Source organism: Hemibagrus wyckioides, linkage group LG15 (assembly GCF_019097595.1).
Source record: "Hemibagrus wyckioides isolate EC202008001 linkage group LG15, SWU_Hwy_1.0, whole genome shotgun sequence".
NCBI classification, from domain to species: domain Eukaryota; kingdom Metazoa; phylum Chordata; class Actinopteri; order Siluriformes; family Bagridae; genus Hemibagrus; species Hemibagrus wyckioides.
In genome coordinates, this window is record NC_080724.1 from 4,879,369 (window position 1) to 4,897,116 (window position 17,748).

A 17,748-nucleotide genomic window follows, 5' to 3' on the forward strand; every position below is an offset into this window, starting at 1 on the left:
AAGAAGTGTTACTACCTCAGTAAATGCAGAACTTTTAGAGTACTGGAACACTCAGGTGTGTGTCTACATTATGAGAAGAAGAAAATACAGCCTCGAAAATGTATCTGTTGCTGCTCATCAATTTGGGAAGGGTTTATAACATAATGAAATTCACCATTTTCACCAGTGTCCCAGCAAACTCAGTCCAAGGTCAAACTGTTTAATGCCCAGAGACATAAAGAAAATCCTAAGAGCTACACTATATTGCCAAAAGTTTTGGGACAGCCCTCCAAATTGAATTCAGCTGTTGTTTTCCAGGGGTTATGCTTGGCCCCTTAGTTCGCTCATGCATGTCTTTATGGACCTTGCTTTGTGCACTGGTGTGCAGTCATGTTGGAACAGGAAGGGGTCATCCCCAAATTGTTCCCACAAAGTTGGGAGCATGAAATTGTCCAAAATGTCTTGGTAAGAGTTCCTTTGACTGGAACTAAGGAGTCAAGCCCAACCCCTGAAAAACAACACCTGAATTCAATGATTTGGAGGGGTGTCCCAAAACGTTTGGCAATATAGTATACATCATGTGACCTACAGTCCTCTTTCAGTACAGTAATCGGTTCTGTTCATGACAGCACAATCAGAAAAAGACTGAAAATCAGAAAACCCCCTTCTCTTCAACAAGAATATGGAGCATAGCTTGAGTTTGCAAAATTGCATCAGGACAAACTACAAAATTCTTAAACAATATCCTTCAGACTGATGAGACCAAGGTGAAGCTATTTGGTCATCATACACTGAAACATGTTTGGGAATTTCCAAATGCAGCATTATGACCACTAACACCTCATGCCATCTGTCAAGCATAGAGGAATAGGTGTGATACTCCAGACTTGTTTTGCAGCCAAAGGACTTGGGAAACTTGCAGACATTAGGGCAATGATGAACGCTTAATACTCTTGAGGGAAATTTGAGGCCATCTATTCAGCAGATTGAGCTGGGGCCAAAATTGGGTCAGGCAACAGAACAATGATCCACCAGCAAATCAACATCTGAATGTCTAAAGAAGAAAAGGTGTTGGGATGAATGTCCAAACCTCAACCACTTAGAGTGAGAGACTAATAAAGTCAAAAGCTATTGTTGCTAAAAATCGTGCTACATGTTACTATAGCACTAGCACTTGGTTTCTGAATGTTGGTTTACTTTTTGGAAAAATGACAATCTGTTGTGTAATTCTGACGTCTTGAGATTATTTGCTTTTTATTCGAAGTTGATGAGGATCACATGATTGTTAAAAGTTCTGCATTTACTGAGGTAGTAACACTTCTTGATGATGTGTTTCATTAGTAACACCTGTACTACTGGAGCCTATTCCAGCACACACACACACACACACACACACACATATATATATACATACATTTCTGGAAAAGAATAAGAGACCACTGCTCAATCTCTAGATAGATTTGAACCCTATTGAAAACCTCTGGAATGTCATCAAGAGGAAGATGGATGGTCACAAACCGTCAAGCAAACCTGAGCTTGATAAATAAAAAAGATTGAAGTGAGAATTGAAGGAGGGGTTACTTTCATGGCTATGTAAGATGAGTGACTAGAACCAGGAAACCAGTTTCTACATTTAGATAACTAGTGGACTTCGAACTTGTGAACAAACACTCAGAGCTGTATTTAAAATTTTACAGTGTTTTTTCTCTTTCCCTTCCCACCCTTTGCTTTCATTCAAAAGTATACTATGTCATTTAAGAGAGGCTAAAATTACACACTAGATTTTTGTCTGTGGTGCAAAAACCTTGTGTTTCTTCTGACAGAATTTCACACTTTGGAAAGCACACGTGTCTGTCCAAAGACTTTCTGAGATTCATTAGTGATAGAACATAGTGAGAAAACATTCATTTTATTTGGTCTACTATGGCTACAGTGAGAAGTGGATTATAACAGAGTTATTTATTCTACTGAAATACTTAAATTATTTTATGTTAAATTTATGTTTTTGAGCACCGTCAGTGAGAACTGTGAATTCAACACAGCTTGTTATAAAAAGAAATAATAAACTGGATCCACGGGGTGTAATACTCTATTGTGCTGCTAAGATTACCCTATTGCTGCAGTAATCAAATCCTTTCTACCAACACATCCATCTGTGTGTGTGTGTGTGTGTGTGTGTGTGTGTGCGCGGAGTCTTTGATGTCTAGCCAGAATAGCAGGTACCTACATGTTGTGTTTGGGCTTTGTGCTTGTCCTGCACCACTTCTGCTATCTTTCCTGTCTCTCTTTTTCTTCCTCCATCACTCTCTTTGAAGCTTGGAGCATCTGAAAGGAGACAAAAGCATGTTTGGGGATGTGTAACAAAAGGCCCTGGGAAGTGTGTGCATAGATTCAGCTAGACCTTGTCTCCTCTTCAGAGAGAGAGCGCGAGAGAGAGAGAGAGAGAGAGAGAGAGAGGAAAAGTTCATATATGCAAAGAACATATAAAACCCATTGATTGTGAATACAGAGTACGTCAATTCTGCAGGAACAAAACACATCTATTAATAATTTAAATTATATATAAAGTATGGTGTGGAGCCCAGGTTTACATTTTTCATTTAACATTCTCTCTCTCTATCTCTCTCTCTCTCTCTCTATCTATCTATCTGTCTCTTGTAAAGTAATCGAGTCTTAGAGAGGGTTGAGATTTGGGTCTTTTGTTTTGGGTATAAAGTGCTTCGTAGAGCATAACACATTATCCCACCTCTTTTTCCTCTGTAGCTCAGTGTGCTGATGAATCATATGCATCACTACAACAGCACGAGGAACGATGCATCAACATGCAAGCAAAAGAAAAGGAAATACAGAGATCCTAAAATCCCAAATAATGCTCATTATTTATAGAAGTTGAAAACAATATGTAATTTAGGAATATACATGTTTATTTGTTCTTAGCCTAGGGCAAGAGCATAATGTGTTCAATATAATATAATATAATATAATATAATATAATATAATATAATATAATATAATATAATATAATATAATATAATATAATATAATATAATATAATATAATATAATATAATATAATATAATATAATATAATATAATATAATATAATATAATATTTGGTTTGGGGGTTTGATTACCACCTCTGCCCAATAAGTGCGCAGTTTCCATGTTCTTCTCGTACTTCAGGGGGTTTCCTCTGGGTTCTCCGGTTTCTCCCCAGCCCAAAGACATGCACGGTAGTCTTACTGGCATCTCTAAACTGTTCGTAGTGTGTGAATGTTGTGTGATTTTGCCCTATGATGGGTTATCACCTCGTCCAGGGTAGCCTTTCCAAAGTCTCCAGGGCCTTTTATGTGACCCTGTGTACGGATGGATAATACACAGATCAGCCATAACATTATGAGCACTGACAGGTGAAGTGAATAACACTGATTATCTCCTCATCATGGCACCTGTGGTGGGATATATTAGGCAACAAGTGAACATTTTGTCCTCAAAGTTGATGTGTTAGAAGCAGGAAAAATGGCCACATGTAAGGATATGAGCGAGTTCAACAAGGGACAAATTGTGATGGCTAGACCACTGGATCAGAGCATCTCCAAAACTGCAGCTCTTGTGGGGTGTTCCCAGTCTCTAGTGGTCAATATCTATCAAAAGTATCCTTTAAGTCCTGTAAGTATCCTTTAAGGATGCCCTACCTCGCAACTTACAGGATCCTCTGCTAATATCTTGGTGCCGGATACCACAGCACACCTTGAGGGATCTAGTGCAGTCCATGCCTCGACAGGTCAAGGCTGTTTGGCAGCAAAAGGGGGACCAACACAATATTAGGCAGGTGGTCATAATGTTACCCACTGTGACCCTGACCAGAATAAAGTGCCTACTAATGAATAAAGGAATGAATCACCATTCCTAAAGTTGCTCAGGTTTAGTAAATGACATAACAGGTACTGAATTGAACTACTTTTTGTGTACCTGCAAGTGGAAATAGCTAAAACTACACATTTGCTGCAGTTCAGTGTTAGAAGTGTTGAACCCTACTACCACTGAAGTCCAAAGCAGCCATTTGTATGCAAAAAAAAATCCCTATGTTCACAATTCACAAGTGAAAGGAGTAAAACAAGATATTTATGTTGCTAACTACGTTAAAAGCTCAAAGCTCTTACCAATGGCGCTATAAATGGCTGCTGTAGGTGCTTGTCCTTCGATTAGTATTTGCTAATGACTGTATGTGATCTTTGTTGGGGGAAAATGAAAACAAAGATGCAATGGCATCTTAAGTCCTAAATGCCCTGTGGGGTTAAGACTCCACCTGGAACTGCATTTTACTGCATAGTAACATATTTTAAATCTTATGTTTACTATTAATATTAGGGCTTAGGTAAATATTAGGTCAGGTTTTTTTTTTATTGTTTCCTGTTAGTGATGTATGAGTGACAGATGCAGCAGGTGCTCCTGTCATGGCTTGTTGTTCTATTATCCATTTCTCTCACCTCCTTCTGTATTTCTGTCTCTTCCAGATCATTCATTTGTCCGTCAGGGTTTTTTTTTTTTTTTCAGTGCTCCCACATACAGCGGATATAAATAAAGTCTACACATTCTTGTTCAAAGTGCAGGTTTTTGTGATTAAAAAAAAAGTCTAGATAAGTCTTTAATGTGATACAGCAACCAACATGTGAAAAGCAAACAAATATTTTACGGGGAAAAAGAAAAATTAACTCCTTAAACTATAAGCTGTTAAAGCTCCTTGTGTTCATAAGATAACACTCAGTACCTTTGGATAACTTAGCACATACTTTCTTGGAAAAATGCTTCAGATTTGTCAAATGGTGAGGAGCGCTCATGTTCCCAGTCATTCCACCAGTCATTAAGATCTCGCCTCTGACTGGGCCATTCAGAAACTTTAATCTTCTTCTTTCAAATCCATTTCTTTGATGACTTGGGTTTGAGCTTTAGGTCATTAACAGGCTAGAAGACTGAATTTCTTTTTCATCTTCAGCTCTACAGGTTTGTGGCAAAACAGATTTCAAGCTTTCCATGAATCTACCTATCTTGACTAGGGCACTGGAATGGTGTTCTTGGTGTTACTTCTTTTCTACTTAAACAGAGCAGTGCATCAGGGCTTTATTCCTTACATCTATCCAGCTCAATTGTACACTCTGCTCAACTGGATCAGGTCCCAACGTTTCAGCCATCAGCACCATCCTGCTTGTCGTCTCATAGATCGCTAACTAACCAAACTGACTATATGCTGTAACACAGCAAAAGCTGTGTGATATACAGTGCCGTCTCCACTACTTCCTCATTAACATAAAACTGAATGCCACTGGAAAATGTCGAATAAGTAAAGTAACTTTCGCGGGTTCATTTTAACATTGAAACCAGTTATGTTAGAGATTGGATTAACACAATACACCACAAAAAACCAACAAATGGTTAAGCACAGCAGAAATACTTCCATATATACATGTGGAAAATGTTTCAGGGTAGAGTTTCAAGGTATTTGACATTTTTAATTCGATCATTTTATTCAAGACTTTATAGCACTTCGTTCATTTATTCATCTTAGTTAGTGAGTTGGCTGGAGTGTGTCAACTCAAGTATATCTGAAGAGGTGTACATGTATTATGGTCATGCTCATACAATAATATAATCCAATCCATTATCCAATCAAATATTTTATTTATATCTCTTTTAAATGCCTCTATTAATTTTGAGTAAACATAAATCATTCATCTGCATGGCTCTGAAGCCTATGAAGAAGAGTCTATTAGTGTATTATCACTTGATCTCAGGCCTGTCTGCTCATGTTTCTGGCCCGGCCTGCAGGGTTTACTGTGTGCTCAGATTAGAGCTTTGTTAAAGACACAACATGGCTGTCTTTCTGTTGCACGTTATCAGTGCATCAGACGGTGATTTAGACATAGCCAAATTTCTAGGAAATCAGGACTTTATCTGTAAGCCTTAATTTAAGTATTAATTTGATAAAATTCCATTTTCTCTTCTTAAAATCTCCTAAGGATCCAGCTTTAGCTTTACATCTTAGAAAGTCTGATTTCATTTCAGTTATGAATTTTGCAAAAACCCTAATTAAATTGCATGAAATCAATCCTCACATTTCTTTGAGGTTCTTTGTACTATTTTATTTACTCTAGTTAAAAATAAGTGTCAGCCTAAGTGTCCTTAATGGGTCAGAACCCTAAAATAAATGGTTGTCCTTAATTATAGTCACTTCACCTGAACATTCTTAACTTAGAACATTCTGCGTATTCCATTCATATCTACTTTACTGTTGTTTATTTTTATTCCATTTTATATTTTTATATAGTGTATAATTAATAGTCTATTTTATATTTTATTTTGTATTATATTCCGATACTTGTTTTATACTTGATATTCTTTTTTTATTTTAGATCCTTCTTTCATTCTAGTGTATTTCTCACATTTTTATATTCAAGTTTTACATATTATTCATATGGTTTCTTATATTGTAGTTTTTACATTTTTTTTTTGTTTAATATTTAATATTCTGGTGCGAACAGCTCTCCTGAGGTCATTCCACAACATCTCTATGGGGTTAAGCTCCTGCTCCATCACCCAACCTCTACTGAGCTTCAGCTGGGATTCAGTTTTCTCTTAATGATGGCAAATGGTCCAGGTCCTGAAGCAGCCCCAGATCACAAAGCTCCCTCCACCACACTTAACTGTTGGGATAACATTATTTTTGGAAAGCAACGGATTTCTTTTTGGTGTTCTGCTATTGGACACCATGCCTGTTTAATATTTTCTGCATATTAGACTCATGGACAGAGATGTTACATGGACAGTTCCAATGATGAAGAAAGTCTTTACTCATCACTAGGGTTCTTTTTTTTTTTTTTTTTTACCTCATTGAAAATTGTGCCGACTAGCCACAGCGCTAAAACATCTCCATTTATAGGAAATTTGTCTGAGTGGACTGATGAATATCTGAGCTTTTTAAGATAACTTTGCAACCCTTTTCAGCTTTTTGTAACATGACCTTTTGATCTTAGGTCTTCTGGCAGCTTTTTTCTGCAAGGCATGATTCATTTTAGAAAATGCTTCTTGCGAATTGCTCAAAATTCAAAAACTCTAAATGTTTTAGTGCTTTTTAAAGTCAAAGTAGCTCTAACCCACACCTCAAGTCTTGTTTCATTAATTGGATGCCAGATTGATCGATTTCTACTCTAATTAGCTTTTGTTGAAGTCATTAGCCTAAGGTTTCTCATATTTTTTCCAGTACCTATGCTGTGAATATTTTAATGGTATATTCAATATATACCAAAAAAGAGTAAAATGATTTGTGTGTGATTAGATCAAGCAGATTGAGTAACCAGATTTTAAGACAAATTTGTATTTAAAGGGTTCAAATACTGTTTCTTGCCGCTACACACACCCCACGCTTATAATTTAATGATCATGAAAAATATACTTGTTATAATGTATGTCTTAAAAGTGTTATTAGCTGAATTAATGAATTCAGATCAAAATACAAAGATTTTGATGTAAGCGGGTGTGTTTAATATGGTCAGAAAAAAATATAATAAATGATACTAAAGATATTATCATATAGATAATCTGAGCAACTTTAGAGGCCAAATATTGCTCCTTAATAAAAAAAAAGGTTCATTTCTGACCCTGCTATGTAGTACTATACAAAGAAGCTTTCTTGTAAATGTCTATGCATCAGTATGGTTAGAATTTGGGCGAAAGGGTATATAGTTCACCATTTTTATTTGCCCTTTCGCCCAACACTGAGATTAACTTAATGACACTGAGCTGAGAGTAATTGGGAGGGCGTTTCCAAGACAACCCTGTGGCCTATTCTCAGCCCACAAAAGAAGTCGGTGAGCAGGAAGTCACTTTGTCCTGAGACTCAGTGAACTAAACTAATGTACTGAGAGGGTCACTCTAAAGGATAAAAGGACAGCGTCCCTCTTTCTATCTCTCAACCCTCTCAGGTCACTCGCCTTTCTTTCAACCAAATATGTGACAGCTATCCTCTGCTTCCTTCATTGTCTTTTCTGAGACTTAGCAGTCCCTTCAGTCCCTTTTCCTCTGCTGTGTGGGCTAGTTTCACATTTATAAGTGAATGAGTGAGTTGAGTTAACAGACTGACTCCAGATTTCCGAGTTCTAACATTGAGCTGACCCCTGACGCTCACGCTGACCCTGCTCTAAGAACAGAGGTCAAAGTTCAACACATGTCAGGCAGACGGAGGTATAGAGAACGCGACAACGAGAAAAGAGTCAGTGCTTCCAAAAGCTGAGACGTGAAGTAGTTTTGCCGGTCATGTTCACACTAGCAGATCTATAGCAAAAGTTACAGTGCAGTAATCATGCATTAGTAGTTAAGTTAGTCCAGCACTATCTGTCATGAATTTATTCATCTTCAGTTACCTGGTCAGGGTTGTGGTGTATACAGTGCATACGCCAGGAACACAAGGCATGATGCTGCCTTCATGTAACTATGAGTTTCCCAGTAGGAAGTTGCACATGATTGTAACTACGACAGGAAAACTCAGAAATCATTATGATACCTGGGCTTATATTTCACCAAATGGCATTATGAGCAATATGTGTTATGGTCTCAAAAAAAAGCTAAAAGTAAAAAGAAATGTGTATGCAAGAAACTGGAATGGAGTCATCCTTGTATCATGTTCTTTCCAATACGAAGCATGTGAACAAGACTTTCTCACAATTACCACATCAAAAGTGGGAAGTAGGATAATTCTGATGCAAGAAGGCAGCATGAGGCACCCTGGATAAGAGGCCAGTTCACACAGTCATTCATAATTAGAGGCATTTAAGCATTGCTAATCCGCCTCATGAAATGTTTTTGGGAATTGGAAAGAGACTGAAGAACGCAGAGGAAATCCATACAGGCAATGAGACACATACAGAAATCTGCCGGGGACAGTAAGCTGAGCTCAGGATGGAGCTGGGGATTATAGAGCTGATAGGTGGAAATGGTACATGGTGCAGCACTGTGTGTACCCAATATCTTTGTAGTGACACTAGAATAAGGAGAGAACACATTGTTTTTTGGTAGTTGTTATGTTTACCTCCTCTCAGACAGACAATTTGCTAGCGGCATTCTATGGTATTTCTACTTCAGCACTTTTCATTGTTTGTCTGCTCTGATAATTAGAGGGGCACCAAAACTCTGAGCCTGATCCAGGTGAGCAGAATGAGAGGAAAACACCTGTTCTCTTTCTCTCTCTCTCTCTCTCTCTCTTTCCCACGGTCTCTCTCGCTCCCTCTATCTGCTCATCACTTTGTTCTCTGGAGCGCTGCCATTTAATTAAGCTTCAGGTGCTCTGGAATGGAAAATGAACGGCTGTGTGCCTCTATAGTGTGTAGAAGAATGTATAAGGCTTCTAACTGCAGGGGAAGATATCGTACAGACCTGGTATGCTAGAGAACATGGTGTAACCCTGTAAAGAATTTATTCAAGGTTCTTTAGGAGGTGGTGTTTATAAGAAGTTTATAAGAAGCTTATTCAGGGTAGTACTAAATTAAAAAACAATTTTTTGTGGATCCCTATAGTTATTTTAGTTTAGAAAAGGTGTATGTAAACCTATGACCCCAGTTGTGTACAGCAGGCATCACAGTAAAGTTGTGTATTTGTTTTAATGTGTGTATAATGTTAGTCTAGTTGTTTTAGTGTATATACAATATAATGAACTCGGAAACCACACTGACCTAATGGTTCCTCATGGGCCCTTCGCTGCTGTTGTATAAAGGACATAATTTAGTTACATTTACATTATCTACTGTCCAGTGTCACCCAAATGAGGATGGATTCACTTCTGAGGTTCCCTTTCCTCTAAAGGTTTCTTCATCATATCATATCAGGGAGTTTTTCCTTGCCACCGTCACCACAGGCTTGCTCATTAGGGATAAAATAGGCATAAAAAAGTTTAATTATTTAATTTAATCATTTTTCCTCCCCTTTCTCTGTTTCTCTTCGTTTGTAAAGCTGCTTTGAGACATTGTCCATTGTAAATCAAAATATAAAACAGAGGATGCAAAGTCACCTTGAATTGCATTGTCAGCTGCAGTTGTAATAAATATTGGCCCAGTGCAGTTTATATGATGATTGAACTCGACATTTTTTACTCAAGGATAGTGTGTAATAAGCAGTTGATGCCTTCAGTAGATAAATATGGTTACACGTATTTGCTTAATATACTAGCTGGATGACTCTCTAAAAGTTAAATGGGAATAAAAAATGGGATTTCTGGCATTATTATTATTAGAAGCACTACTAGTAGTAGTAGTAGGAGGAGGCACAGGAGGAGGAGCAGGAGGAGGAAAGCTTCTTGCAACCTTTTAAATTTATTATTTTATATAAATTTATTATTTATATAATTTGACGGTGATGATGATCATTGATAGTAGTAAAGCTTTATGCCACCCTTTTTAATGAGTGCTTTAACGATGATCATTTTTATTAGTAAAAGTAGTAGTAAAGCTTTTCACAACTCTGTTTAATTTATTATTCATTTCATGATGGTGATTCCTATTAGTATTATTTTTTGAGTAGTAGTAGTTTTCTGCAACTTTTTTGTTTTTGCAACCACAATGTATTATTTATTTGATAATTAAGTTATTTATTTTATTATGAATTTGATGAGGATGATTAATATTAATTATTAAATATTAATATTAATCATAAAACGAGGCTGAAAATTCTGAGACTTGAATTGAAATGAATTAAATGAAGGCGAGGGGATACTGACACATGGGGGGGGGTGAGTGTGAGAGAGATGGGGGGCGGGGAGGGGGGTGAGAGAGAAGTGAAAGAGAGGAGGGGAGAGAGAGAGAGAGAGAGAGAGAGAGAGAGAGAGAGAGAGAATAAGACAGTGTATATGAGAGAGAGAGAGAGAGAGAGAGAGAGAGAATAAGACAGTGTATGAGAGAGAGAGAGAGAGAGAGAGAATAAGACAGTGTATATGAGAGAGAGAGAGAGAGAGAGAGAGTCTAAGGCAGTGTATGAGAGAGAGAGAGAGGTGCCCACCGGAAAGAGAGACACAGACACAGTTCCAGTGAGTAGCAGAGGAACAACAAACAACTTTTCGTCTTCCCTCTTTCTGTCTGTCTATCTGTTTATCTATCTGTCTCTCTCTCTGTCTGTCTGATGATTAGAGATAACATCAGCGCGTCTCCTCAGTGGCTGCTTTAGGTATTTTTTCCCCCTCGCGCTCTCAGTCGTGCGCGTGCAGCAGCGAGCGCAGGTGAAAGATGGCGAGGCGCCGGACGGAGTTAAAACTCTTGCTCCTTTTGCTGCTCAATGTTTGCGCCACCAGTGCGCAGGACCTACCGACGGACGGAGTGAACGGATTCAGTCTCCATCCGCCTTATTTTAATTTAGCCGAAGGGACAAAAATCACGGCGACAGCCACCTGTGGAGAAGACGAGCACGGCCGCCCAGTGCAGGACCTCTACTGCAAACTAGTCGGAGGGCCTGTATCAGGGGATCCGAGCCAAACCATCCAGGTAATGAATTTATTTGATTTGTGCTATTTACTTTTAACACAAGTGTCCAAAACACGGTGTAAAATACGCGGTTGGAGAAGTTGTGCTACTTTTTTCTATAAGCAGGTTGTGCTGCTTCAGGGTTGCCAAACTAATGTTTTGTTCAGTGAAATAGCGGCTTTTACACACATTGCATTGCATAAATATATATATATATATTACTTCTAATAAAGTTTCCACATATTATGCATTAATTCATAGGATATTCAATTTGAATGTATATAAAAACGCATAGAAATACCAAGCAGTAGATCAGGTGCATTGCGGAGTGAAAAGCGCGGAGCTGGCAACAGACTCACAGGCGTGGTTTTAGTAGTTTATTAATTCCCACTATAAAAGCAGAAAATGGCCGGGGCTTATACAGTTACAGGTCTGTTGCCTGGACACATATTAGTGGTTTTGTTAATGTTAGACTGCAAATGGTCCAGTGTTCAGGTCAAACTATTTAAGCACCATAAACTCTCACAACCAGGTTACTAAAATGTATATTTATTTGTCACTGGTCTAGAACCCTTATCCTTTTATTGCTGGAATATAAATCTTTGGCTGGAATTGCAGATATTTATGAATACACAATGCTTGGTAATGGATAGTTTGCACTTTTCTAAATATATATACACACACACACACACACACACACACACACACACACATATATATATATATATATATATATATATATATATATATATATATATATATATATATATATTTAGAAAACTGTTGCTATTTATATGCAAAGAATGTTATAATGACAGTTCAGGTGTTTGTATTTTGTTCCTTGTACAAGTTCTTGAATTTTTCCAGCTGGACCTTCCTAATTCCACAATTCCAGCTGGACCTTCAGGAACCTTATAAGAGTTAATCGAACACTGCAAATGTTTATCCAGCACTGTAGGTGTCCATTCAGGGCTAGCAGCTCAATATAGCTCATACCGAGCTCTTCCCGGGGTCTGGTGGTTAACAGTTGGGTGAGATGTTCAAACAATGTAAAATGCAAAGTCTGGTGTAATGTTACTATTAGCATTTTCTCGCCTGAGGAATTCGCAGCATTCAGTATTTTTATGAGGCCTTGGGGAACAGGGAACTGATAGCCCAAGGCATCAGATCAAACAAAATGCAAAAGTGTAGCAAATCACTCCATTTAATGGTGTTCCTCAGTCTGGGACTGAGCTGCAGTGATATGGGATCTGAGCTGGCAGTCATATTTAGACCTTTTATATATACAGTACATGATTAGTTAGCTTGAAGTGTATTCCTGCATTCAGCCTCCTGTAATCTGTGTTTTTCTTGGCATCAACTCCAATAGCAGACTGAATCTAGTTGCTACCAGGTCTTGGGCACAAGGAAAGACCAGTGGAATTCCATTCATGCAAACTAATACACAAATTAAGCAACTATGCAACAAACAATCAAAAGTCCCGTTTTAATACAGATTATTTCAGATGTCTGACACCTCAAAACAGCATCTCACCCAAAGAGAAGTCATCATACACACGGCATGCCGATAACACACTTGGCAAGTCAACTGTGCTGAAGATTTCCTGTGGTTTTATACCATATGACACATCTCTGTTCAAATAAACTAATATAAATAACATATATTCGTGCATTCAATTTTTCTCGAACCTGCCATAATTTCAGCGTGGACTCTTTATGCTGTATCATTACCTCCTCAAACACTATAGCTAAAGACAAGTGTGTGTCCAAATATTCCTCTGAAACAGTCCTTTAATTATTTTCCTTGGTTTAAGAAACACTTTAGACATGCTTGATCTGTGAGATCTGCCATTTTCATCAGTTGTAGCAACATCTCTAATTCATTAATTGAATAAGATATTTTTAAGTAATCTCCCTTACCTACGTAGTCTTTATTAGCTCTATATTTTTAATTTTCTGCAGGGAGCACTGTTTAAAGCATTTAAAGCATCAGGAGAATGACTGGACATGAGTTTAAATAACTTACTAAACACTGCAAATGTAGTGTTATTGGACTGCTAATCATTCCAAAGAGACTATAACAATGAATGACTTCACCTGTGTGTGATCCAGAGTTTTGTTTTCCATTTTGTCCTTAAATTTAGATTAATATGAATGCATGGAAGTGGGTAAGGGCTGGACACCTATTACCTCTGACCTCTTCATTGTGCTCAGGTTGAGCTTCACAACAAAACTGGTTTTACTGACAGATTGAGAAAGGTTTAAGGATAACAAATATTAGGTGTATAATATTATTTTAATGAGTTATTTTCCTTTTCGAGCTTTCCAGTGCTCCAGGAAATGAAACAGGAGAGAATAAAAGTAGGATGCTGAACAATGGAAACTAATAGTACACACACATGCAGCTATAACAGCCTAGGACTATCAGTTGCCTTTATTTGTCACATACACATTACTGCACAGTGAAATTCTTACTTCGCATATCCCCATCCTTGGGAGTTGGGGTCAGAGTGCAGGGTCAGCCATGATGCAGCAACCCTGGAGCAGGTGCAGCTTGAACCCCGATCTTCCAGTCAACGACCTAGAGCCTTAACCCCTTGAGCTACCACCACCACCACCATCAAGAACCTGTGTGTGTGTTTGTGTGTGTGTGGGTGGGTGGTTGTGTGTGTCTCACTTAACACCACCTGGAAAAGCAGGAGGTCTTAAACAGTTTAACCCTAAAAAAATTGTCTCTATTGTCAAGCAAATGTTTTTGATTTACTTCTGTTTGATGCTATTGTAAAGATTTCGGGCATTTGTTGGCGACTGAAAATCAAGCAACAAAAATAGGCAACATTAATGTGTGCTGATAAACTGAAATGAAGCTGAGACCTTAAATTGGCGAATAAGTGATATTACCTTGGAAATCTTAAAAGGGCATTTTGAAATAAAAAAAGGAACTCATGGTTGAGACATTTGGTCATTTTGCTTAGTGAAATTGCTCAGGATTGCTTCCAAAATGGGCAAGTGTAAGGATCTGGGCAACTTTGACAAAGGAGTCAGCTGTGATGGCTACATGACTGGGTCAGAGAATCTCCAACACTGCACTAGTGGGGGTATTCTGAGTACGCAGTGGTCAGGTCCTACCAAGGTGTGGACCCAGGTGTGATGGCTACATGACTGGGTCAGAGAATCTCTAAAACTGCACTAGTGGGGGTGTTCTGAGTACGCAGTGGTCAGTACCTACCAAAAGTGGTACAAGGAAGGACAATCGGTGAACTAGCGACAGGAACATGAGTATCCAAGTCTCACTGGATAGTGAAGGCTTACTCAAGTCCAATCCCACAGAAGAGCTACTATAGCACGAAGTTATGAGAGAAAGTTGTCAGAACACACATTTCATCACAGCTTGCTGCATACAGGGCTGACCGGTCAGAATACACATGCTGACATCTGTTCATTACTAAAGGCACCTAAAAAGTAATGGCTGATCAGTATATAGGTACAATACAGTGACTAAAAGCTGTGTTGCATTTGTTCCGTGAAAAAGTTGAAAATGTGTATGTTTTTTTTTATTCTCAGGGCCAGTACTGCGACACATGTGACACAGCGGACAGTAACCGAGCCCATCCCATCACTAACGCTATTGATGGAACTGAACGATGGTGGCAGAGCCCTCCCCTGTCTCGCAGCACTGAGTACAACCAAGTGAACGTCACGCTAGACCTGGGACAGGTGCGTCTCTTTCTCCTCTTTATCCCCTCTTTTTATATCTCTTTACACACTTCTCACACACACACATACACACAAACACAGTCTACATTTTCTTCTTCCATTGTGTCAAGATCACAATAACAAACACCAACAGGATTTGAGTGTGTAGAAGAGAAAAAGAGAGTGAGAGTGAGAGAAGGAGAGAGATAGAGAAGAAGAGAAGGGAAAAGAAAAGAAAAGAAAGGAGTGACAGGGACAGAAGGAGAGAGAGAAGGAAAGAGAAGGAAGGAGAGAGAGAGAGAACGAGGGAGAAAGAAGTAGAGAGAGAAAGAGATGGGGGGGGCAGGGAGAGACAGAGAAGGTGAGAGAGCGAAATGTATGTATGTAACCCACACCTATTCATTTCCCACATATTTACCTCCCCTTTGTATCGGCTAAACACTTTGTGGCGTAGGATTGCACAGGTCCAGACAACAAGAGGGAGTGAGAAAGGAAGCCATGGAACAGGAAGAGAAATTTGTTAGAGCCCTAAATTAAAACTTTCTAGGGATATGGAGTTGATAAAACACACTAGTTTTAATAGATGAACATTTAGATGCTTTTTTCAAATCTTCTGCTGGTGTGATGTTTCATCTGTCTCTATAAGGGGACGATGGGGTGATGGGCGGCTGAAAGCAGAGAAATTACAGTAGTGTTATGCTAACTGGGAAATCAGGCCTGACGTTCCTGCCTTCAGGCTACAACATTTCCGTCCTGTCGCAAGTCAGGCTAGTGGTGTGATAGCGATTGTGTATTTTGGATGCCTTTTGTGTTAGCAAGCATACTCCAACATATACTCTGAATGAAAGCATGGGACTGTAACTGGCTTTGTGTTGTGGGTTCTTCTATGTGGGAGTGTCTGTTGTTATACCAGCTGATTAAAAAGCAACACAAGGACCATCATGCATGGCTGACTGGGCAGATAAGAGAGCGAGAGAGAGAGAGAGAGTGAGAGTATATAACATTTCGGAGTCAGTAGTGTCCAGAGTTTCAGAGTAGAGGTTTTTCAGATCTGTGAGGTTGAATTTAAAGAAATGGGACAGAAATGTATGTCCATGTACTTTTACCGGTGTGTGACTGAATGTTTACGGTGCATGTGTGTGTGTGTGTGTGTCTTTCTGTGTGTGTATGAGTACAAGCATTGGGCTCCATTGACCCCCCAGCGCATGACAATGAGATTGGAATGCCTCTGTTAACACGATCTGTCTCAACCTGCACAGGGGCCTAGCCAAAATTACCCCCTTACCTCAACTGTGCTTTTTTTTCTCTCTTTTTCTTTCAGTTCTTTCCCCCTCCCTCATTCCATTGCCTTTGCTTCAAGTGCCTCCCATCCACCTCTTGGCCCTGTCCAAGGCCTTTGTACCCAAGGCTCATCTTCAATGGTTGAAAAGATTAAACCTACAAATGTTTAAACCTACTTTAAACATTGGGACAATTCCCATTTTCTGAACTCACCTCACTCAACAACTTATTTCTGCCTCTATTCTGTAATGTACATTTATTTAAATGCATAGAAGAGCTAAAAGATTTACAAAGCCTATTCTTAATGACGAAAGCTAAATGCCCGGGAAAACACGATCCGGATTTATTTCTAAATAAGGAAAAAAATATATATTTTTTTTTTTTTCATTATTAAATTATAAAATATATATATATTTTTTTATTGTTTAATTTAAGTTTAATTTTAAATTTTAAATTAAAGTTACTATTTTATCCCTAAAGAAAAAGGAAAGTAAAAACAAAAATTAGCACCCTGAATCAATTTCTCCAGCGTCACGCAAATTCAAGCAAATTCTGCAATATACACATAGGAGCTCTAAATTTTTTTCCAAGATTTCAGCTAAGACACGTGTGACGTCATCATAACACATTCAGCCAAAGCTGCCTTTGATTCACGTGCATGAAATATGAGTACAAGCTATCATAGTAATTGCATGCGTGTCTTCACTGGTAGTAGTTTAAAAGAAGACTCCTGTGCTTGCAATTTTAACAAATTCAAGTAGATTTATGCAAAAACAAAAAAGCACATTAAAAAGCTTTTGAAAAAAATCTGCATTCAGGAAAATCAAACATTTTTTGGCTGCAGCAAAACGTCAGTGAAATCCTGGAGGGACTGTTTTATAGCAGAACCAGGATTTCGGTTTAATGTTGTCAACAAACCAATTTCAAACTGAATTTCTGAGCTATTGAGCTATTATCGCTGTAATATTCTATTACATTTAAGATTTTTGGGTCAGAACCGGTGGTCTGTAGCAAGCTACGGAGGCAACGTCAGGACCAATTAATCAGCACAGCATCTCAAAAGTGAGCTGTGACATTCTAAAATGGTGCAGCCAGAGACTTCCTGTGAAGTGTCTCATCACCACTGCCTCCCCCCACAGAACACCCCTATAGATACTTGGAGTGATATCAGTGATATCTTCTGATATTTCCTACAATTGCAGTTATTTGTGCAATTAAAGTAAGTCAGTAAGCCGGCTAAGTTCAATTCATTTTACAAATGGGATGCAAAAGAAACAACAAATTGCTATAGAGTT

General features: G+C 38.4%; 1 protein-coding gene across 1 annotated transcript in view; it reads left to right on the plus strand.

The window, feature by feature from the left end:
* The first annotated feature begins 10,984 nt into the window (after nucleotides 1-10,984).
* Nucleotides 10,985-17,748, plus strand: part of lama5 (laminin, alpha 5) — a 77,494-nt gene continuing 70,730 nt past the window's right edge. The window contains exons 1-2 of the mRNA XM_058410854.1: nucleotides 10,985-11,497; nucleotides 15,041-15,193. Coding sequence (XP_058266837.1) covers nucleotides 11,243-11,497; nucleotides 15,041-15,193 — 408 coding nt within the window. The 5' untranslated portion in view covers nucleotides 10,985-11,242. The remainder of the gene's footprint in view (nucleotides 11,498-15,040; nucleotides 15,194-17,748) is intronic.